Source organism: Denticeps clupeoides, chromosome 13, assembly GCF_900700375.1.
Source record: "Denticeps clupeoides chromosome 13, fDenClu1.1, whole genome shotgun sequence".
Lineage (NCBI taxonomy): Eukaryota > Metazoa > Chordata > Actinopteri > Clupeiformes > Denticipitidae > Denticeps > Denticeps clupeoides.
Window position 1 is genome coordinate 18328816 of NC_041719.1, and position 22959 is coordinate 18351774.

A 22959-nucleotide genomic window follows, 5' to 3' on the forward strand; every position below is an offset into this window, starting at 1 on the left:
AGCAACAGAAAGGAGGACGGGAGGTTTCCAATTGGTTAATGACCACTGATTCCGTTGGGTCAGCCAACAAAGAGTCTCACAAACACTGTCACTACTGCTGCGTCCCTAGACAACACACTTAACCCTATGTTGCTTTGATAAATGACTGTAGAACCACTTCCTACAGAAAGGCTTAGCACTAGATATCCCCTGTTTGCTGATTGGCTGCAAGAGGGTCTAGTGTGTGTGTGTGTGTGTGTGTGTGTGTGTATGACATTAATGAGGGGTGTCTGTTGATGCTGACTCTCCGCAGCCTTCTGCCATCCTGACATCATTACGGTGCCCTGCAGGTTACCGTGGTTACCCGGTCTAATACGTTTGGATATATATTCTACAGGCTGCTATATTCTCTTCTTTTATTTCTTTCAACCCAACATTTAAAAAGCAATAAGGGGCTGATGAGACTTTTTTTAATTGATTATTTTATTTTAATTGAGAAACTGGAGGCAGGGGGATGGGGAAATCCTCCCCTCAGTACGACTGGAAGGGAATCCTGTGTGATTTAAATAATGAGGCTTTTAAAGGAAACTTAATAGCAGCAGAAATTTCATATTTCTCTCTCATCTCGCCCCCCTCTGCAGTACCCACCCCCACCCCCACCCCCCTCCACAAAAAAGCCCTAAGTGAGCAACCTCTGGAAATAGCCAGAGCAGACTGCCGCTCAGCCTCCTCTGTGATTATAACACTGGGCTTTAATTAGGAAGCACCGCTCTCTTCCCTTTTTTTTTTTTAAATGTCGTGCAATAAAGATGTGAAAAAGTAACCATGAAATCGTAATTAAAGACGAGCTTGGTCTGCGGAAGCCCGAGCCGTGCTGCGTAGCCGTGCTAATTTGCACGCTAGCAGTTTGCCTCTCTCCGCAGTGAGCGCCCCTCTCTTAGCCACAGGCGATAATCTGACGGCAGAGAGGCGAAGGAAAAGCGCGCTGGGTGTTCCGTGCCGCTGGAAACCCCACCCCCCCTGCTCACCTACCTTTCCCCTGCTTCCTTTTGTCAGATCTTCATCCATCTTTAACCTGCACCCGCCCCTCTCCACTGGAAACCCGCCACCCGCCACCCCCCGGCTGCAGCCATCAGTGACACTGAAGAATCCTCCTGCTCTCCTGCTGGAGACCCCCCTCGCCTTCTCCTGAAGAGCAGATCATAATCGCTCTGCATTTAGATATTTTAATGAGGCCTGTCTGTCACAGACTGTGTGTGTGTGTGTGTGTGTGTGTGTGTGCGTGTGTGCGTGAGGGAAAGGAACAGGGACCAGCACATGCGATGTGGTATCTTTTAGAGCTATGGGCGTGTGTACCATTACTGTTCTGGCTTTGGTTTGTGGGTATTTGCATGTGAAGGATGGCTGTGTTTGTCGGGACGGCCTTGTAATCCAGAGTTAAATAGTCCACCAACCTTGAGATTCTCCCGCTCTGCTTCAGTGGACGTTTACTTGTAATCTGATTGCGTGTTTGTTATCTATATGATCTCATTTCATCCTAAATATAAGTGGGAAATCATAGCCTGAGAAACAGGTCACTCTGCGCTGATGTTATCTCCCACGACCGTGTACGCCACACTGCTGATTTAGCTCGTTCGGAATCTTCAAGGAACACCACATGCTATTTATCTAGCGGAATCACTTTGTGATTATTTTAGAGCAGTTTGAGGGTTTGTGGATGAAGAATATTTTATCAGACCAGTGGATATTTTGAGGAAGGAGGAAAAAACAAGGCAATGGGATTATATTCCCCTAGACTCTGGATAGACACAATTACACCTCCCCAGCTGCAGATCTTTTGGTTATTGGAGGTATCAAAGTGTAACCACATTTTCCCTTCATCATTTTCACATCAACTAGCTTTCCTTTAACGTGATCTGGCAGATCGCTGTCAGATGTATTAACCGTCAGCGTGCCGTATTGGGGGATTGAGTCCCTTCTTTCCGTGAGACTGGATTATGTCTGACAGCGCCAAAAACACGATATCACAGACACTTTCCAAAGAGCTGTTATTTGATGTGATTAAATTAATAGGAATTTTTAATTTCTCATGGGCATTCTCATGGACAGCCTACAACAGAGCAAATTTGTTATGCATATAAAATAGTTATTCTTAAATGGTATACATTAATAAAACCGTAATTACTGATTAATAAAACAGACTTACTTGTAATATTGATTTTGTCTTATGAATCTTTGATGAGAGTGTGAATGTTTTAAAATGATCCTTTTGTAACATTAAATGGAGAACTGCCCTTTTTGCAGACTGTTTTTTAATATCTCAAGCTCTGTTAATGAATTCTGCTTCTTACTGATGACGTTCAGCAGATGTCAGCGACCCAACACATACAGTCACCAGCAGCTGGAGTCCTGCCTCCAGTGTCCTTCTACAGACTCACAGCTCATCTTAAATCACATGGTGCAAAGTCTGAGGTCATTGGTCACAGTGACTAAGGAAATCTAAATATCATTTACCTTGAGGAAGAAATGGTGGATATAACTTTTAGATTTTTTTTCTTCTGTGTGTCTCTTTATTCCAGGAAACTAACAGTGCAGAACCAGGGGACCGTTTAGAGTGTAACACTGTTGTGATTGTACATGCGTCACTGCGTAATTAGTAGAAGTGGCCTGTCGTGAAGGCTGGGACATTACTTCTGTGTCCTGACACCTGACCCCTGGTGCTTTTGTCCTCCTCAGGAGGCCATAATAACTGGACTGCAAGCTGAGACCACATACTCCATCACCGTAGCAGCCTACACCACCAAAGGAGATGGGGCACGGAGCAAAGCCAAAATGGTCACCACTACTGGAGCTGGTGAGTAGATGTGTATGTGTGTGTGTGTGTGTGGAACAACACTGATGTGATGTTGGTGTTTTTGTAGTATGGGAAAGCATGTCATGGGAATAGCACATTTTGAGTGAGGGCAGCAGAGTTCATATGAAGTTCAGGCTTCCGAGGTGCTGAGTGGGGATGCTCACGCATTCAGAGCGCACAAAACGATCTGTGAGGGCGCACTTCAGCCTTTTTAAGTCATCCGTATTTGATGGGTTTTCTAGCTGCTCACAGTGAATGTGAAAGGCATTGTCAATACGCTACACAGCATAGCACAACACACAGTGCACAGCAACAAAATGTGTCCTCTGCCTTTAATCCATCACCTTTAGTGAGCAGTGTGTGGGGACGGTACCTTGATCAAGGGCACCTCAGTCAGGATTTGAACCCGCACCCTTTCGGTTACGAGTACACTTCCTTACACTCTAGGCCACCACGGCCCCATAAAACGGTAGTAGCCCTTTCACTAATAATGTGAAAAAAATCATAAAATACATTAGAAGCAAAATTAGAGTGTAAACTATGAAATCCGGATGAGCCATGGCAAATAAACATTTTGAAAATAATTAAGAAACGTTTACGCCGTCACATCGTTTGCGCTAAAGCGTGCATTACAATGATTTTATCCCAGCCAAGGAGGATTGTCCGGGTTTGGTGTAACCTATTGGATTTAAGGGTTCTGTGAGAAGTGTAATTAAAAATAGAAGTCATTGATTAATAATTTACTTTAGGATCTTTAGTCTAAAAATAAACATGGTAGTTCAGCCTTCAGTGCCTTGATGGGGGAAAAAAATGAAATTAAATATGGAATATGTTAAATTAAATATAGGAATAGCTGATTCATAATTTTGTAGCTCAGTTGACAACCAGTCAACCTATCAACATGTGTACTGTGGCTGCATTTAATCACAGCTTAGCCAATATCAGAACCAGGATATATATTCCAGGCTCTGCTGCAGATAATGTACTATATGGTACAGTAGCATTTCATTTGGGTTTATTCAAATTTTATCATCCCCTTATTATCCCCTGCAGTCCCAGGGAAGCCGACGATGATGATCAGTACCACCATCGGCAACACGGCGCTGATCCAGTGGCAGCAGCCGAAGGAGATGGTGGGTGAGCTGATGGGCTATCGCCTGCAGTACAGACGCGACGAGGAGCAGGCCTTCACTGTGCGTGACTTCCGCAAAACCGATGACCACTTCACCGTTACCGGCCTTCACAAGGGTGCCACCTACGTTTTCCGGCTCTGTGCCAAGAACCGGGCGGGCCACGGTGAGGAATATGTCAAGGAGATTAGTACACCAGAGGAAGTGCCCAGCAGCTACCCCCAGAATCTGAGCGTGGTGGGCCTGACGGCCACCACCACCAAGCTGGCCTGGGACCCGCCACCACTAGCCGAGAGAAACGGGAAGATATTGCGTTACGAGGTGGTGTACCGGGACATCAACAGCCAGCACAACCACACCAACTCCACCTCCAGCACCAACATGACAATCCATGGACTTCAGCCCGACACCACCTACGACATCCGCGTTAAAGCCTTCACCAGCAAGGGTGAAGGCCCCATCAGCCCCAGCATCCAGAGCAGGACCATGTCCACTCACCCTCCTGGTAAGGCCATATATTCCACCCACTGGCATAAATAACCACACAAAATACCCACCACACATCTACAAGAAATACCCATTTTATAACAAACAAAACTGCTCATCAGTAGTGTCTGATGAGTTAAAAATTTCCAACCTGCCAGAGGCATCAAAGATGTGGATGCATCCACTCTTCCCCACTTGTAATGAAGAGTGGTAGCGACATTGGGAATTCGGATCATGTGTTGCAGCTTGTGCCAGTCATCCTCCTGCCCGACTCATTAAACCTGTTTGACTGAACACTGAAAGCTCTAAATCAATAACATGATGTCTGAGCAGCCGGGGAGTTTTACTCACAGTTGAACCATTTTGATTTGCGATTTACAAAAATCTGCGTTTTCAATCATCCCTCACTCTTTCATCTAATCCATTTACAACTCATATTTCATTTTTTTTGTCGTGGAGAAACATGATCACAAGGGTGAGAAAGGAAATCCCTTATAATGAAATGTTCTTTTAAGGAACGTATAAAATTCTGGTTTCAATTAGAATGTTTGTATGCCTGCACTTTTTCCAGCCTCTGTAAAACAATTGTATACAGATTAGGTGGTTTTACTAGACGTTAGTCGTATTATTATATTTTTATGCCAAAATCTAACAATACCTCTGGATAACCGAAAGACTCCACCTTTATCTTCAGAAATAAGCTTTTTTTTTTTTTTTAAACACCGCAAATGTCTTGTTTTTGTCACGTTTTTGTAAGGGCGCGTGTTCCCTACTAAAATGTAAATACATTTGTGAACATGCACACAGACAGCAGATGGTAGTAGAGAAAAACAGATGCATTGCTTGGTGGAGGCCGGTGGCAAGTGGACCGCGGTGTCTTAACCAGTGCAGCGTAACCAGTGCAGACCACGGATCCCTCTCCTTCGTGTTCGCATTAGGTCCCACATATGCTGGCACGCACCAGAGGGGGAAAAAAAAATCCTTTTACATGGTCTGTTTGGAATTGTTCCTTTTTAACGCCTAGCTGGCTCCTTTCTGCCCCAGTGAGTGCTTACCTTTCACTGCAGAAATGCACACACTGATAACAGCGTCGCCATCATTTCCTCACCCAGACATGCCCTCTGTTGAAATGTAAATGTACAAATTATCCTAGAATTCCACACACTGGCGTCTTGGGCAAAGCCCCACTCTTTAACTTTCAGATGGCTCCTTTTTCCATCAAAGACGGTTTTATTTAAGAAAGGGGACTTTTAAAAGTTTTTTTTTCTTCTTCCTCTTATTTCTCTTTTTTTTTTGCAAGTAACTGTATTCAGAAGCCAGATGCGCTCTAAACTGCTGCCTCTGGGCTCTCGCTGTCACGCTGTCTGCTGCAGAAGCACAGACACCACACTGCTCCTACTGCTCCCACTGATCCCAACCTACTCCTTCTGTCAGCAGCCAGACAGCCCTGGCAACACTGGGACAAGTGCTGAATAAAACCCCTTGTTTTTCACCAATCTGACTTGTGTCTGGTGTGTGTGTGTTTGGTTGCCCCCACAGAGTTCACCAAAAACTTTGGCGTGAAAGCTGTGATGAAGACCTCGGTTCTGCTGACGTGGGAAGTGCCAGAAACGTATAAGTCTCAAGTGCCTTTGAAGGTAAAGCCAATGAGAATTCTGAATTCGGTGGGATTTAGCTGAAGGAGAAGTGCTTTTGAGATCATCAGGAGGACATGTGGTTTGTGTCTATCGTGGTTCAGGCCAGACAGAGAGCTGCAGGTTCTCACGGCTCTGTAAAGTTCTGCTCCCCTGGGCCTTTACATAGGTCTACATAGACAGTTAGAAGACTGACCCTAGACCAACTGTCTATATGCATACATGTGTACCTAATATAAGCTTCTGCTAACTTCTCCTGCCAAGATCCTGTACAACCACCAGAGTGTGGAGGTGCAAGGGCACCTGAAGAGAAAACTCATCACCAACCTGCAGCCAGACACGGACTACTCGTTCGTCCTGATGAGCCGGGGGAACAGCGCAGGGGGGCTGCAGCAGCAGGTGTCCATCCGCACCGCGCCCGACCTGCTCAGGACCAAGCCCATCCGCTACAACCACGACTCCGAGGAGGGGGGCAAGCTCACCGTCACGCTGCCCAAAGTGCAGACGACCTCTGCAGTCAGGTGAGCATGCAAGCCAGGCAGAGCTCACCTGTCATGTTTCAGCTGAGGCGAGCTGACACATCGCGCCGCTCGACACCTTTCCTGATCGCCGGGGAAATCATCTTCATCTCCATTAGTACATCGGCTGGTGTTTCAGCATCTGGGCCCATTCAGTTACCTCCCGCCATGGAAATGCAGAAAAGGCATGCGCTCAAGGCTCATTGTGCCATGTTGGATGAACACCTTGCCGTTTTCTCTTATTCATGAGTTCATCGCCGTCATCAATCTCTTCGTCCTTCCCTAAGGCCAGTCTATCGGTGCCGCGGCAGTCAACGGTGCAAGCAGAGCTCCGGTAAACCCATGAGGATGGACATAAAGAAAAAGACAGCATCTTGGCCATCTGCCTGTTTCTATATCAATGTCTAGGATTTGTAGGGAAGGGCGGTAAAAGCTGAAAGAGACCTTGCGTATGCAAGATCTCCTCGTGGTTTTTGTTTTTATCTTGGCGATGTCAAAAAAAGTTTTAAGAAACAAACAAATAGCTCTAGTGAGCTGTAGAGCCTGAGCGGCATGTCGGCGCCTGAGCGGACCACACAGCGCCGGACAGGTTCAGAAGAGCAGCCAGAATAAACAACATGTCCTCCATGCTAATGTTAAATCGATACGGCTCCACGCGAGGGCCGTATTCGCCTTATTTTGCCCCCTGTTTGCTTTTCACTGCAGCTTTTGTTATTCTCCCTTTTCATCCAGTTGGGTACTGCTGCATACGCCAGAGGTCTTTTTCAGGTGGAGGACAAACTGAAGGCTTCTAGTGCACGAACCTGAGCTTCATAAACCGTAGGCATAGTTCATTCCAGAGGGGGTGAAAAGTAGCGATTGATGGGAAGCTGCTGTTTTTACACGCCTTATTTTCATTTAGAAGTGATGTGCCCAGACTTAATGGCGTTTCAAGTGTTTGTTTCTCAGGCAGCACTACTACCTAAGCCCTGTAAGGTGTGAGACATCGAAGGGGGCCAAAAAACTAATTTAGAGCCCGTAATCAGAGTGAAAATTGGAAGTCAAACTCACATTCAGAATCAATCCACAAGAGTGAGAATTAGAAAAGTAAAAGTTTATGGAAAGCTTCAGAGAACAGGCTGTTGGGATTTCTTTTGTTGGTAAGTTTGTGTTATTGAGCCCTGTGAGTCAGGCATCAGGAGAGGTACAGCAGGGGTTGGATGCGGCTCAGCGTGCGTCCGTCACGTCTCTGAAAACTTGACTGCCATGCTCGTCATGCAGCAGGAGTCATGGTCCTTTTTTATTCATTCCTTTATTTTAATGTTCTCAGTGCTAATACTAATTCCTAATGCTAATGCACTCTTTACAGGTGGTACTTTATCGTGGTGGTTCCTGTTATGCCTGGAACACACAAATGGGAGAACCCTGAACAAATGGACCTGGATGAGGTTTGTGTCTTTGTGTTTGTATGTGTATTTATATGTATGAATTTGGCCAATTAATCAATTAGGTATTACAAATTATTAATCACAAAATATTTATGTCTAACTAAATAACATTTTTCTTTACAAGGTTATGTATCCCCGCATATAATATCACTTTAGTAACATAAGCATTTAATACTTTTTTGGTAGGAAAGAAACCTCTCTTTGCTCATTTAAATCCCTTCATATATCAACTACCTATAATAACTATAAAAAAATAATTGTTATTATAGGCAAAGTATTGTAAAATATTGATATACTGTGATGTATATCAGCAGAAAAATACCTGTATTAATGTGAACAGTTAGTAAAGATATGTGCGTCATTTAACATGGACTTATAAATACACACTTGAAAAATGTCAATGGAGAAAAAAAAAACAGTTTTACTGCATAACAGCTCGGTCTTTGCCACAGAAATGCAAGACATCACACAACAGGAGGCTTGTCAGCAGGTTTCCTTTTTCAGCCGGTGTTCTACATAATACTGGGCTTTTATGTTAGAGTCATTTTTATTCTAAGGAACTTGATGCAGGCCTGCGTATTTTAGAATCTTTGAGATTCCGAACAACTCTATACTTTGTATATTGAATGTTAAAACTTTATTTTTCTAAACAATTACTGCAGCATTTTAGTCACTCTCAACACTGATGTGTATGAGAGTGCATTTATGGTACACACACTTTTGTGCATTAATTATTAAGTCATATGGAAACACTAAAAAGCTGAAAACAGAGCAGCAACTTGATTTGAGCGTCAAGACTCTTCTTTACTACCACATCAGGATAAATTAAAGTGCCATCTGTTGTCACGGCACTGAAAAAAATAAAGACAGATGCCGCAGCAAATTAGTAATGAGTGCTTTGACACAATTTACTGTAAATACTCTGTTTTCTATTTTCCTTTGTTCATCTGCCTGTCGCTGTTTCCTGATCGAGTTACCCATGTCGTTTAGTCCCAGCTACAGCTCAGTCCCAAAAACCGGCTGGCATTGAAGGGTCTTGAACAGAGCCCACTGAATATCAAGGAGTCACCTTTGCTCCGTTTTTCCCTTTCTGCTGCTATAGCAGCACAGATCTTACAGCGCACCTCCCTGCATGGATAAAAAATTGCTGTGCCACTTTGCAACTTTCATGACACTGGTGTGGAAATAATGGCTGAATAATGGCCAGTCTTCCGCCACTGTTCTCAGAACAGCGCTCAGCTGCACCTCTCCGATACGGAATCCCTGACCTCCAGCTGGATTCTCTCAAGGAGTAGGTGTGGGGCCGATAAAGAGTTACATGCTGTCTGGGACGGATATTTTAATAAGGGCTGCTAAAGACAGAGACCTGGGAGACGGTGCAGGAGAGAGTCAGAAGGAAAGAGAGCTGTCAAGGAGATGAGACACCAAGGCCAGACGCCCCCTCAGTCAGTGAGAAGGGAGCATTAGCAATGTCTCTCCCTTCCACGGACACCTGAAGTTTCCAAATAAAGCCCAGAGGTCATTCTGAGGTTGACGTAGCTCTTTTATTGACTCAATTGTATATGTTCTGGACTGCATTGTGGCAAATGCTGAAGAGATTGAATCAGAACTTAACACAGACTGTGCTGCTGTGGTATTTAAGCTAACAAGGTAGGCCTTATCCACCCAACATAACTGATACGTGCTGGTGTTCAGCTAAAGGACACCATTGTGTTCAGTGCCGCACACCACAACCCCTAATTTGCTAGAACATGTGCGGTGTCAGGGTGCGTAAGAGATTATTTCAACATGCTTCAGCTTGCCACAGCAGTTTTTAAAGACGTTTTACTGTGTACTGTACTGTATTTGAAGATTATTGGAGGATGTATGGTGTGTGTGTGTGTGTGTGTGTGTGTGTATGTTTAACATCTCCTGTGTTTGACAGCTCCTTGAGGCCAGCTCAGACAGCAGTGGAATGAGGAAGAGGAAGAAAAGGCAGGCACAGGACAGACCCTACATTGCTGCCAGGCTCGACTCTCTGCCCAACACTTTCACCCTCGGGGATGAAAAGAAATATGGAGGCTTCTACAACAAGCCCCTTCTCGGGCAGCAGAAATACCTCTGCTTTGTGCTGGCTGTCCTCAAAGATCATGATACGGTCAGTGTGTGTGAAATAGCAGGTTTATATTATTGAGTATGCATAGAAATCATATTTGCCATTTCAGTTATATGAAATTGATGGTATGTTGACCACAGTTATGGATGGTAGTAGTGTAGTGTAGTGTAGTAGTAGTATGTTACTCAATAGATAATAGCCTAGTGGGTAACACACTCGCCTATGAACCAGAACACCCTGGACTCTGCACCCAGAACACCCTGGTTCAAACTTACTACTATTGTGTCCCTGACTCTCTGGGTGCAAGACTCTCTGAGTGTCTCCAAGGAGACTGTCCCTGTAACTACTGATTATAAGGCTCTCTGGATACAGGCATCTGATATATGCTGTAAATATATAAATATAATTACAATGACTTCTCAGCATATATTACACACAACGATGAAATTTTTTGACTCCATATGAACTCACATCATCATCATACATATTTTAGTTAATGTGACACTAGCAGGGAAATTAATTAATATAAATGTATTCTAAATATATGTGTATTATGCTCTCATCACTAATAATAACATATCACTGAATGTATATACAAAAATATTAATAGTAGTAAGAGTAGTATAGCTATATTGTTATTATTTTAATTTTATTACAGTGTGTGTGTGTTAAATATAAAGTATAAATAAAGTATAAATACATTTTAAATAAAGTATAAATACTTTGATATTTGGTCTTTGATAAAGCTCAGCTTAAAAACCTCTGTGAACCAATCACATCAAGGAATAGAGCAGAGCCATGGTTGCTATGGGAATGAGGACAGAAGGAAAGATAGGGAAAGAACAGCTTTGGGTGACTCCCAGGAACGCTAAACAAGGCGGGAGTGTGAAATTGGATGAAATAAACGGGGCCAATATAATCATTCAGAGTGGAGCCGGGTGACACAGGCAGTGAGAGATGGAGAGACGACCAGCAAAGACAAGTGGAAGATGTGAAGAAGAGGTGAGAATTGGGGGCCTTTAAGGGAAGAAGAATAAGTAAACGTGGGGTTCAAGGTATTGAACAGGGAGAAATAGAGAGATGTCAGAGAAGGATAAAAGAGGGCCTGTCAGCTCTCGAGTGTTGGGGCAGGCCTCTGGCTCCAGTCCTGTTTGTCACTGATAGAGAGGGACAGGGGGATTGTGGGACTGGGGGAATTCTGCAGCCCCCCCTGTGTGCACAGGATTCACTCGGCTGTCATTTTGCGTCTTATCGAGCGCTTGTGGAGCCTTATGAATATGGCAGAAGGAAATGCGAGACAGAGCTCAGTGCAAATGCTGTGCCTTTGGACTAACACACACACACTCACACACAGGTTTCCACACTAATGTCTTAGTTCCTCTTTCTCTATATTTCCCCTCTACATCTTCCTTCGTCTCTGTCTCTATCAGTCTTCTGCCGTGACGCCCTCTTGTTGGCTCCCGCTCCATCTCTGTCTGCCTCTCGGTTTCTGGCAGCATCTGTAAATAGTCAGGCTGACGTTCGGAGGGAGTACATTATTCACTCGGTGGGATGTGCTTCCATCAGACAGACCCTGATGTGCTTCTATCAGATAGTGCTGCTCACGCCGAAACTTTCTCTCCCCTCGGAGAATACTCGAGGGGCGCGCCGCTCCGCCCCTCCCTCCGCCATTCCTCCGACTGTGGTGTCACAGAGCCGTGACTTCTGCCATCTCTCAAAGAAACTTTTCTCCGCCGCCTGCGGTACTTTGCCCCAAGTACAAAGGAGTGGGAGACAGAAAGAAGGCAGTAGAGAGAAGGGGAGAGAGAGACGGGCGACAAAACACCGGAGTTTTCCCGCTACAGCAGCAGCTTCAGCAGTAATCTTACAATTACTTAACATTTATTATGCCCCACTGGTATCATAAAGCAGGACCAATGCCTGTTCGTGACAAGGTCACATGACAACTGCTGCATGTTGCTTATGGACAGGTGGATCAGAGAATCCACAAATACAAAGAAACGCTGAAGGCCATAACTACTTATTATTAACCTGCACAGTATAAAGACATGGAATGGGCATCTACATCTGACAAAAGGTCAGAAAATATCGGGGTTACTCAATGCCAGGTTTAATTTGAAGGGGAAAAAATGAAAACATGGCTAATAATGCTATATCCGAGGTTCTCGCATCATTAATCTTCTAAGGCAACCTCTCCTCTCTGTCTATTGGTCAGTTAGTTCTGCCTTTATAAGATCAGCAAAGCAGTCACTTGATGGCAGAAGACCGTAATAAGCGGCACGTTATACGTAAGTGTGCGTCTTGATGGTCGTTTTGCCTGTCAATATGGCCAAAGGACAGACTCCGAATACAGATTTCCCAGAGAACAGAGCAGAGAGCTGGTTTTGGTTTAGCCTGTTTTTAGAATTCCCTGTTATCAAGTAAATAGTTTTGCAATAAAGATTAGAACATTGACCTACCATATCATTAGTTTTGCAATATTTCAGGCATCATTACCTTCTGTAATCAATTGAAACTGCTTATCAAACAGAACCCAACAAGCAGCAATATTTATAGTGAATTACGCCCAAATTAAATCGATTCCTTTAACTTTATTATGTGTCGCATCAAGGTGAAAACAGGGAGAGTTGCTCCCTGCTCTTTGAGTGTGGAGGGATAAAAAGATGATGTGCGGGGAAAATCATTACAGAACCGCTTTTTGCGGTGGCCTTTTAATTGCCATTGTAATTGATTAGAAAAGAACTTGCTGACTCAGATGATTGCTGCTGGCCTTTGGCTCCCGGAGGGTGAGCCGCGGAATGGGACACAGAGAGCAAGCTCGTGTGGTGTTTTTGGAGGCTGTAAATCACTCTTTGAAACATTTTTATCTGTGAGCTGTGGGCGGTGAAGGAACGTACATGTCTCTATTCCTTGGATCCATAGAGAGAAACAGGAGTGTGTTTGTGTGTGTATGTGTGAATCTGTTGAGCTCATGACCTTGTCCTCTCTTATAAATGCACACTTTTGAAAAGTGTTTTGTCACCGTGCGTCTCTGACGATGTCTCAAGGCAGCTTGTAAGTGCACTAATTAGCTAGATCTACTTGTCTCACATGGCCGAGGATGACATCGCTGCTGGCCAGGAGCTTTTAATGACAGGTCAGAGGATAGGCCACTAATTAAAGTTTGTACTGTATAATTTACAAAACAGTTAGCTGGTGAGTACACAAGATGAACATTTTGGTTATCTAGGATCCAGAATTCTTAGATGGAAGAAATTTGAGCAACTACATCAAAAGACTCAGGCAAGAAGACTCAGGGAAGAAAAAAGATCTTCAAAGGAATCTGAGAATATCCCAGATACCCCTGGTCCAGCATGACTACCATCAGTAGATTTGCTGAGAACTTGAGCCTTTACTCTCGGCGTTGTCATACAGTGTCACTGTTGTTCCAGCCCATTCTCCTCCTGCTAAAGATCGGTTGTCTGCTGAGTGTTGAATCAGCCCTGCAGCTTCATGTCGTGTCTCCTCTGTCTCTGCAGAAGACGTTTTCAGCCAGCCCCTACTCAGACCCCATTGTAGTGAAGCTGGTCGCCCAGCCAGAGGACCCTGAGATGCTGTGGGTGATGGGCCCAGTGCTCGCTGTGGTCCTCATTATCATCATCGTCATCACCATCCTACTCTTCAAAAGGTGAGTGTGACACACCAGTCCATACAGTTTATTGTGTAGTTTTGAGTCCAGCCCCTCAGCTAAGATTTCTTGTTTATTTCACGTAGGCACCCAGTTACAGACATTTTATATGTGCTGCAGTGACATGTTTATTCACCCAGTACTGGGTGACAAATCCCGATTTGTCAATTTCCATTGTTTACCTCTGCAGCACAAATTTCTGGATTTCATTTGGGACCATCGAGTAGAATTGTGACCTGGCATTTGCTTTTGCCACATCTTAATTATAGCGCAAGTACCCGGGGACCCGGGGTGTTTGTGGAGTACTGTTTTTTTTATCTTTTTTCTTTGCCTGGAGCGATACAGGAGCTTAGCTTAGCATTAGGGAGGCTCATGAACCCACAGGACCCCCTGTGGCACTTCCCGCACTGGCACACGGGCACACAGGATATGCCTGTCCCTGGCTGAGCGTCACTGCCAGCAGAGCTCTACTAATAATGACATCTCAGATGGGATATGGAGCTGGCTACCCATATCGGTATCTCTGCCTGCTTGTTTGTGTCTCACATTTTGTTGTCTCTCTCTCGCTCTGTTTCACACATGGCCCCTTTTCTTTAAATCTCTCGCGAGGTCACAGCGGCTGGGAGGTTTTGTGTTGGGAAGTGGCTGCTGGCGCCTTTCAACTGAATTCCATCAAGGATGAAACATCTCACAACTTGCACATTTGCAGCCGTAGCTTAGGGTGCTCGACTTGCGTTTGACCCCAGTAAAAACCTATAATTATAAGTCCACAGAACCTGCAGTGTATGTACGGCACACTCTGTAACTATAAGCAATTGAAAGCTGCCGGTTAGTGTAAACGCCCTGGCTCTCCGAGTCCCGGTGTACCGAGGACCGAGAAACCCAGCAGCTTGCCTTCCCAGCCATATTATACAAGTTTTGATCTAATGAGTGTTCCGTTAATGGCTTGACCTTTAGGAAATTAAAGAACACAGTCTTTATTGGAGCTGGCAGAGAGGCAGGGGGAAGCTAATGAAAATCCGATGGCCGTGAAGCAGCTGCAAAGCGAACAGCTTGTCACCTGGTCTAAAAACAAACCTGCGACAACATCAGAGGGCCTGCCTCCCCCTGCTCTCTAAAGTTTCCACTCCCCTTCTTCCTCCTTCTCTTTCCATCCATTTTTTTTTCTCCTCTCCATGCCTCCTTTTCTCTCCTCATTATCATTTCATCGTATTGGTGTCAGTAGCCGGGTTGATTTGAGCTGCAGCATTCTTTCCTCCTTCTCCTTCAGTATGCCTACCCAGAGGGCTGGCGGATCAAAAGCTGTCACATTTCAGCAGCTCTGGTTCTTGCTTTGCAAATTTCTAGCAATGACCTGTAATTAAACCGAGCTCGCTGTATTGGTTTCCCATTCGCTCGTCATGTGCGGTAAATGTCTTGATAAGACAGCTGCCACATTACCGCAAAAACAGCCCCATCACTGCAGATAACCGTACTCACAACCCTTCCCCGCCCCGCAGCTTAAGTGATGCAAAAGAAGAGCGTGTTTAGTAAAGGTTATCAAAGAGCAAGGGTTTAGATGTCAGGCTTCCTGAAGGGGAGATCCTTCAAGGCATGCTGAGACGGAAGCGGGAAGTGATGTGGGTGGACTGACGGTGGGAGGGGTGTGCGGAAGACAGGACAGGTCCGGTAAGTCAGGTGCGGTTATCCTCCTCCACAGCGAGGTGGAGCTGAGATGGCTGGGTAGCATCTGTTGAGTTGACAGCTTGTAATTTAATCTCCACCCCCCCCTTCCTTCTCGTTCTCTCTGTCTCCTTCTGGCTTCCTCTCTTCCTCGACGTCTCAATGTCTCTCTTTCTTCTACCGCTGACCCCCGTGCTCTGTGGACACAGCAAGCAGGAAAGGTGGGTACTCGCTGCGCTGTCCCTGGGGCTCAGCTGTCACAGGGCATCCCTCACTGCTGCCCGGCACAGATCAGTGGCCGCGGCCTGACTGATGCTGCCGGCCGCTGTTTGGGATCGACTGGGTAACTGATGTAAAAGCGCGGCCCTTGGTTTGTGATCTCTGTCCTTCTCCTGTGTGGTGTTTTTGGACAGCTGTGTCTGTCTGTCTGTCTGTCTTTGTCTGTTTTTATTTATGACGCCCTTTTCACCTGAGGTCACAAAGCGCTGTACGTAAGTGACCCGTTACTCTGACGGAAATTATAATAGTAGGGACAGAAGGGACTGGCTATGGTGAATTTTACATACGTATTACATACGTGCATACGGTCAGACACCACACAGGAATGAAAGAAAACGCATCTGCATTAACTGCGTACACATAAAATATTTATAAATCAGTTGCAACATTTTGACAACCGTAGTTCAAAAAGACAAAATGGTTGCTTGCCCATTGTAAATCTAATCTAGACCATTTTATTACATGTCCTAAACTCTACCTTAAGAACATGGTAATAGGAGCTCACTTTCTATCTGCAGCATTCTGAATAACGCTCCCGATGAGTCAGACGGCCATTCCATCATCGCCGCCCCACCCCCGCACATTATATAGAATATAAAGTAGAGCTTTCTTTGATTTACTGAAGCCCTTGGCCCAGTGGACACCCTAACCCATCCACGATATCAGATGTGTTGTGCAGAGAACAGATGCTTCCCCTCAGAGGCGCCGTGCCTAGCCAGCCTGGCCCTCCTCAGATTGATCGGCTAATTGCGCAGGCTGTTTTGGTTGCATCGTTTCGTAGCAGGAAAATTGAGCGTTATTTTTTAAGGAGCTCACCCCCCAAAAAAACCAAAGTGTGTTAGTACTTTACCTCCAGCTGCGAGGAGAAAAATGCAGGCACCTTTCCTGCACGTAAACACAATCTTTTTTCTTTTTTAAAGAGCACCGCTGTTCACACTTGCTGATAAGCTACGACAGCACTGTTCCACAATTATTTCCCAAGGGTTTACTTGACTTTTTTTCTTTTTAAACCAAGAGTCATCTTAATAGTTTCAGATTTAGTCGTAGTTTTTGTTCCATCTACCGTGTTTGTGTTTGGATGTGCATCTGCATGTCTTTGTGACTCCTTCTGGAAGAGCTGTATGTGCAGATGGGAGTTCTCATGGTCCTCTTGTTCCTGTCATCTCCAGGAAACGAGCCTCTCCCACAGCCAAAGATGAGCATTCTGCCGGGGTGAAGGACTGCCTTCTGGCCCATTCCTCTGACCCCGTGGAGATGAGGAGACTCAACTATCAGACACAAGGTGTTGCAATGCACACACATACAAATAGCTACCTCTCCACTTTTTCTGAGCCTAAACCCACCCTTTCCCTTAAACAAAACCACAATAACCAAACACAAATCTTTCTGTTTCTTCAACAAAGTACATAAACACATAAACTGAAATGTCATGCATTTGTTTTTTTTAAGTACATTTGGTCCTCACTAAGATATAATCACACAGAGAGAGAGATGGACTTGCCCTGAGACCCTGTGTGGTGTTATCTTCCTTCTGCCATATCTCTTCTCCTGTTGATAGGTAAAGCATGGGCTCTTTCAGTGTGGTGCAGCATGACAAGAGCTGTGGCTACCTGAGGAGAATTTTTCTCTCTATCTACTCTCCGTCTCTCTCAGCTCCAGGCTGTTTGTGTAAGATGCAGCTCGCCTCTTCCTCCCGCTAATGAGCGGAGAATCTCTGAGGCTCTGGAGATGAAACCTCCGCTGGCCTTAATCATAACAGGGCCCACAGTCTTCACTCAGGCCCTCCACCCAGTTGCCTGGCCCAAATATGGGCTATCAGTGACAGGCCTGTCCGCCCCCCCAGGCACTCCACTGACACGGCAAGGTTACTGGCGGAGCATTCATAGCTGTTGTGGCGCTGTCAGTGGACCCATGTAGTCAGTAATTACCTTTTCATACACTTCCGTTTCTGAATGGCCATGTCTCTGTCCAGATTAGTTTCCTCTCTGCTCAATCTGAGCCTATTAAACTCATTAATGTGTTGATAATTACCTTACCTGAAGAGTTGCAGCAAGGATTATCCTTGTCGGGGTGATTTTAATGCATGACACAGTGGCATAGGTCCCTCAAAACATATTCAATCGTTAAAGTAATATTTATTTGGAGTTTGCTATAAAATAACTGTTACACATTTAATAAAAAAATATGTAATTAATTACAAAAATTCTGGATCATTATTATGCGCCGGTGCAGTGTGTGAATTTGGCTTGATAGGATGCAGTAAAACAAGCCAAGGACATACAAAATACTTGAATGATTTTCAGCCAATAATCCCTTCACGACTCAGTATTCACATAGCAGTATAAAATCCTGGCCTTTGTAGTGGTCTGCTGTGGCAGAGACCTTTGGGTATGCCGTGAGGAGCATCCTTTTATAGTAGTGTCTGTCAGGGCCTTCACTGTAAGAGGTCACTCTCGCATCAGATACGGGCTGATGGCTCTTACTTATTCCAGCCCTGGCTTATAGACTTCGACAACACCTCCTCTGTTTAATTAAGAAACTCCATAGTTGGATTGCACAAATGAGGCACAACCGTGTCGGCGAGAGACTCTAGTCTGGACATTACTAAATTGAAGACGACTTGCAATTAATTTGCTGTCGGTCAGTTTGGGTCTAACATAATTTACTGTTTTGACTCTCAAGGTACAGTAAATAGGCTGCGGCTCTGGATTTGCTCTCTTTTAAGGTGGATTGAGACTGTGGTTTGGCTGATGAACAATTAGAAGTCCAGCCACTGTCATTTAGTCATTTGAATACACAGGACATTATGTTTTTCTGTAGGTCCAAGCTTGTAACAGTTTAAAACTGCAGTGGAGGCTGAAGGTTTTCATTTACATTTACAGCATTTATCAGACGCCCTTATCCAGACCGACTTACAATCAGTAGTTACAGGGACAGTCCCACCCAGGAGCAACTCAGGGTTAAGTGTCAGGGACACAATGGTAGTAAGTAGGATTTGAACCTGGGTCTTCTGGTTCTTAGGCGAGTGTTTTACCCACTAGGCTACTACCACCCTACTTAGCTCTCCTTTTCTAACATCCCATGAAATAGCCAGTTGTGTATGACACCATCATCGGGCCTTTTAACCCCATCGCCGCAATACACCCCCTCACTTCTTGGGGCCAAGATTGGCAAATTGCTCCATTTGCTTAGCGGCAGGTTCAGAAGGTTTTGTTTCGAACCTCTTGCATGAATAACTGAGTTAAAAATGTTGGAGCAGACATCCATGTGAGGGGTTTTATTTTCTGAACCTCAACCTTCCATGTCTGCTTAACAGCCAGACATTGAGCTCGGCCATCGATTCCCAGGCTCTTCAGCAGCCTAGTCCTGGATGTTGCATCAGCAAGTACCCAGCACTGGATGAGCCTGAAGAAACCTATGAAATCCTGAAGGGACTGCCATTTCCCGACAGTTGATATATGCATGGTGTGGGATGGAGCTTCCTCTGTCCTCGTTCTGCACCAAAAAACAAAGCTGGGTTAATTGATTCTGTCATTTTTCAGGATCGCAGGGTCCTCTGTGCTTGGCCTTTTAACCAAGCGTAAGGGTATTCGCCACCCGTGTTCATCTAAAGTGTGAAGGACACAGTGTTGATGTGAGGTCAGCCGTTCTCAACAGGTTCTGGGTGTCGCACAAACCCGATTGATTAATTAAAGAAATTCAGCGTGTAGAGGCCGAGTCTTTGAACTCCGCAGACGGAATTAAGCTGGATGACTCTGGAGAAAGCCTCTTCAGCACGCTTCCTGTCTTTCTGCGGTCGTTTCTTTCATGTCTCACTCACTCCCTCCTTCTCTTTGCTGTTCTTTCCTGTCTCTGCCAGTCTGTTTCTCTCTGTGGGAGTTTCAAAGACAGCATCTCTCAAGAGAGAGTCAAGTCGTTTCATACGTCCTCTGTCCACTTGTGGATAGAGCATTAGGGGATGGTGTTCTGACGCACAAATTTCACAGAATTTGTTTCCATCGCACTGTTGAGGCAGCGGTGTGTCCGTCTCTTTGAATGAAAATGTGCTGCGTTAGGAAGTTCCATCCTTGAAGCTGGTGGTCTGTGAGCTCAGAATTGTCCCCTTCCCCTTCACACGTCGCTGCGCTGTTATTTCTGTGGGTGTGGTCTTTTCTTTTCTATCGAGCCACTCTGCCTCTCTGTGTCTCTGCATCAGCTTTCTGTGCAATGTGAGTGCTGGGTTTGGGTTCTCCCGGATTTGACAGTCCTGCCCCCCTCTTTTCTCCACAGATGCCAGTGTTCCCACCTGCCCGAACACTCCAAGTTAGTTTCCATTCCTCCTGTGTTCTCTGTCCATACTAAAGTGCCTCTTTTTCTTTTGACGTGCTTCTCTATTGCTGTCTTTTTTTTCCTGCAAGGGTCATTTCACACAAATGTTTTCCTGCGTGATCATACTCAAATTTTGGAGCTTCAAAACCAGTTGATTATCTGAGTACAGTATTTTTCTACATTAGTAAGGCAGCGTGGAAGTGTGATTCAGTGATGGAGGCTGAAATGACCCTGACCTCTTAACTCTCCCACTGCACCATCCTCTCTCTCTCTCTCTCTCTCGCTCTCTCTGTCTCGCTCTCTCTGTCTGTCTGTCTATCCATCTATCTATCTGCACACGGTGACATCGCTGGGCTACATCCACACCTCCACCACCATGCCAGTTCCACTGCGTGGCCCCCTTCGCCCCTCTTCACCTGCCCCGTCTCTGCAAACCGCGATCTCATCGGCAGGAACATTCCAGAATGTCCTCGGATGGCTGATAGAATGTGTGCGGGAGGGCTGGACAGGGGGGTTGGTAGGGGAGAAAAAAATTATACCAATCCTGGCGTTCCCCAAGTGGTTGCTTTTTTGTTTAATATGAAGTTGCAAATGTTGAGGGGTTGAAATTATTCATAATGAAGAAGGAAAACGGGCAAACAATCTGCGATCACCTGGAGGTGGCGTTTCAGGGGACCCAGAAGGATTACTTTCTGAAATGCAGGGTGCAGAGTGAATTTCGCTTTTGAGAAAAGCGTTCTCATGTGGATGGGCCTAATACAGTAAATAATATTATGGTGCATTCTAGTTTCACCACAATGAGGACTGGGCCTAGCTCATGGGTGGGTTGTTGTGTCGGGTAGATTCTTACATACAACCTCCCCCTCACCCTCCTCACACTGTTACTGCCCTTCAAACAGCCAAGCCAATGAGCAATCAGCATGTGCATGATGTCACCACTGAGCTCTAACGTCTCTTCTATGCTTACTGTCTATCTCTCCCTTCCTCTGTCTCAGCCCAAAGCTAGAGCATCATCTTGGTGACCATCATCTCTGCCACCTTTTGTGTGTGAATGTAGCAGTAGGTGTACCGTGCTGCTCTGTATGTGGCCGCAGCACGTGTTGCCCGATGACGTAACCTGGCTTTATCTCTCCTCTGCAGGAATGAGGGAGCACCCGCCCATCCCCATCTCTGACTTGACAGACCACATAGAGCGGCTGAAGGCCAACGACGGCCTACGCTTTTCCCAAGAGTATGAGGTAGGCCCCACTCCAACATCTCCTGCAGAATGCATTTCGCCAGGGTGGGCTTGGAGTACTTCTCTCCTCAGTAAACCTGTCTTCCTCTCCTGCACATACCGAGAATAAAATTGTACGAAACAATAACATGCTGTGTTCAGATAGCTCATTCTTTACTAGACAGGTGTAGCATGGAAAATAGAAAAACATAGCATATGCAGTAAGAGCAGTGTGTAATTGTGCTCTCTGCGAGACAGTACCAGTGTTTGTGAAGACAACTGTGTGAATGGCATCAGCCATCTATCGGCAAAGCTGGGTGAATTCAGCACACGAGCTGCTAGGAGCCACTTTGATCTTAATCCGACAGTTCCTCGCAAATCAGCATTTCCCGATGCCATTGTGTTGTACATCACACTCCTGCACAGCACATTTGTTAGTTCCAGCTTTCTAGTCTTAACCCAAGCTAAGCAGAAGCTCAGGATCCTACTAAATAATGCATGAATTTCATCCCTCCAAAGAATATTATTTCTCTGCCCTTACCTAATGTAAAAAGGCAGTATGGGATTATTGGTTGTTGATGTCCTACAAAGGGAGGTAATTTGCATTTAAAGTGGTAAATTTCGGAGTGGATAAAGCAGGACAGATGGATACTGAGGGGAGTGAGGAAGTCAGATTAATTATGAAGCATCCCAGAGTCACGTCCACCAGCATCTTGCCATTTCCTGTGTTTTTTCTCTGAATCAGGCAACTGCAAACTGGCATGCAGCACAGTCAACCCAACACTTGAAACATTTTCTAGATAAAAAACAAACCCATACAATCAAACATTTACATTTATGGCATTTATCAGATGCCCTTATCCACAGCAACAACAAAAACAGTAGTTACAGGGAGACACTCAGGGTTAAGTGTCTTGCTCAGGGACTCAATGGTACTAAGTGGGGATTTCAACCTTGGACTTTCATTTTTGGTACTTTTAGAACTTTAGAAAACGTTATTATTAACCCTACTATATAACTGCATGAAGATATTGAAATTGGAGCCAGATTCCATTGTCAAATCGTGATAAGATGCTGTTTGTGAACATGAACAGTGGTTGATGTTTTATGGTATCACATGAAGCTGTAGTTTAGCAGGAGTTTAATGTGAATCAAAATACTTAACATATAACTGGCCTTGAGGAGAAACCCATTGGTGAAGGCTATAGCAACAGAATAGCAGCAGCAGTATGTCATGTCTCACACACACGCACACACCAACAGAGCAGCTGTGTCTTCAGCAACACTCCCACACACTCCCTGAATAACACAAAGGCACACGCAAAGAGAGAGACTATTGCCTCGTCATGTCAGGCAGCCCATAGTGCATCAGAGCTTGAAATTAAAGGTTCATAATGCCTCCGTTACAGTGTAGACGGCCTCCAGACTCACATGGTTTGTTAGATCTTTAACTCTGACAGATAAGTGTGCTGTCTGGAGTCATCCGCAAATAGAAAAGCCTCATTGTGTTTTACGTTAATGCAAGCCTTAATAGTCACATCACTACACTCCTGAGCTAATGGTGCTCAAATGAAGTGTATTTAATTGATTACAAATAAAATAAAGAGTGCAGTGCTGTCAGAATTGTTCACATGAAATGGCATGAAAGTAAATAAAAAATGTGGCCTTGAAAGTGTAATGAACACAAGAGTACGGACCCATTTT

At 45.0% G+C, this 22959-nt stretch overlaps 1 protein-coding gene across 23 annotated transcripts in view; it reads left to right on the plus strand.

Moving 5' to 3' along the window:
• ptprfa (protein tyrosine phosphatase receptor type Fa) overlaps positions 1 to 22959 on the plus strand; it is a 176959-nt gene that overhangs the window by 139858 nt on the left and 14142 nt on the right. For 13 of the 23 annotated variants that reach the window (XM_028999934.1, XM_028999933.1, XM_028999939.1 and 10 more), the window contains 11 exons: positions 2716 to 2833; positions 3887 to 4468; positions 5989 to 6086; positions 6348 to 6604; positions 7950 to 8028; positions 9953 to 10165; positions 13642 to 13790; positions 15662 to 15673; positions 16901 to 17013; positions 20001 to 20033; positions 21180 to 21277. In XM_028999934.1, the coding sequence (XP_028855767.1) occupies positions 2716 to 2833; positions 3887 to 4468; positions 5989 to 6086; positions 6348 to 6604; positions 7950 to 8028; positions 9953 to 10165; positions 13642 to 13790; positions 15662 to 15673; positions 16901 to 17013; positions 20001 to 20033; positions 21180 to 21277 (1752 nt within the window). The remainder of the gene's footprint in view (positions 1 to 2715; positions 2834 to 3886; positions 4469 to 5988; positions 6087 to 6347; positions 6605 to 7949; positions 8029 to 9952; positions 10166 to 13641; positions 13791 to 15661; positions 15674 to 16900; positions 17014 to 20000; positions 20034 to 21179; positions 21278 to 22959) is intronic. The other 10 variants (XM_028999942.1, XM_028999955.1, XM_028999946.1 and 7 more) reach the window with 3 other exon arrangements.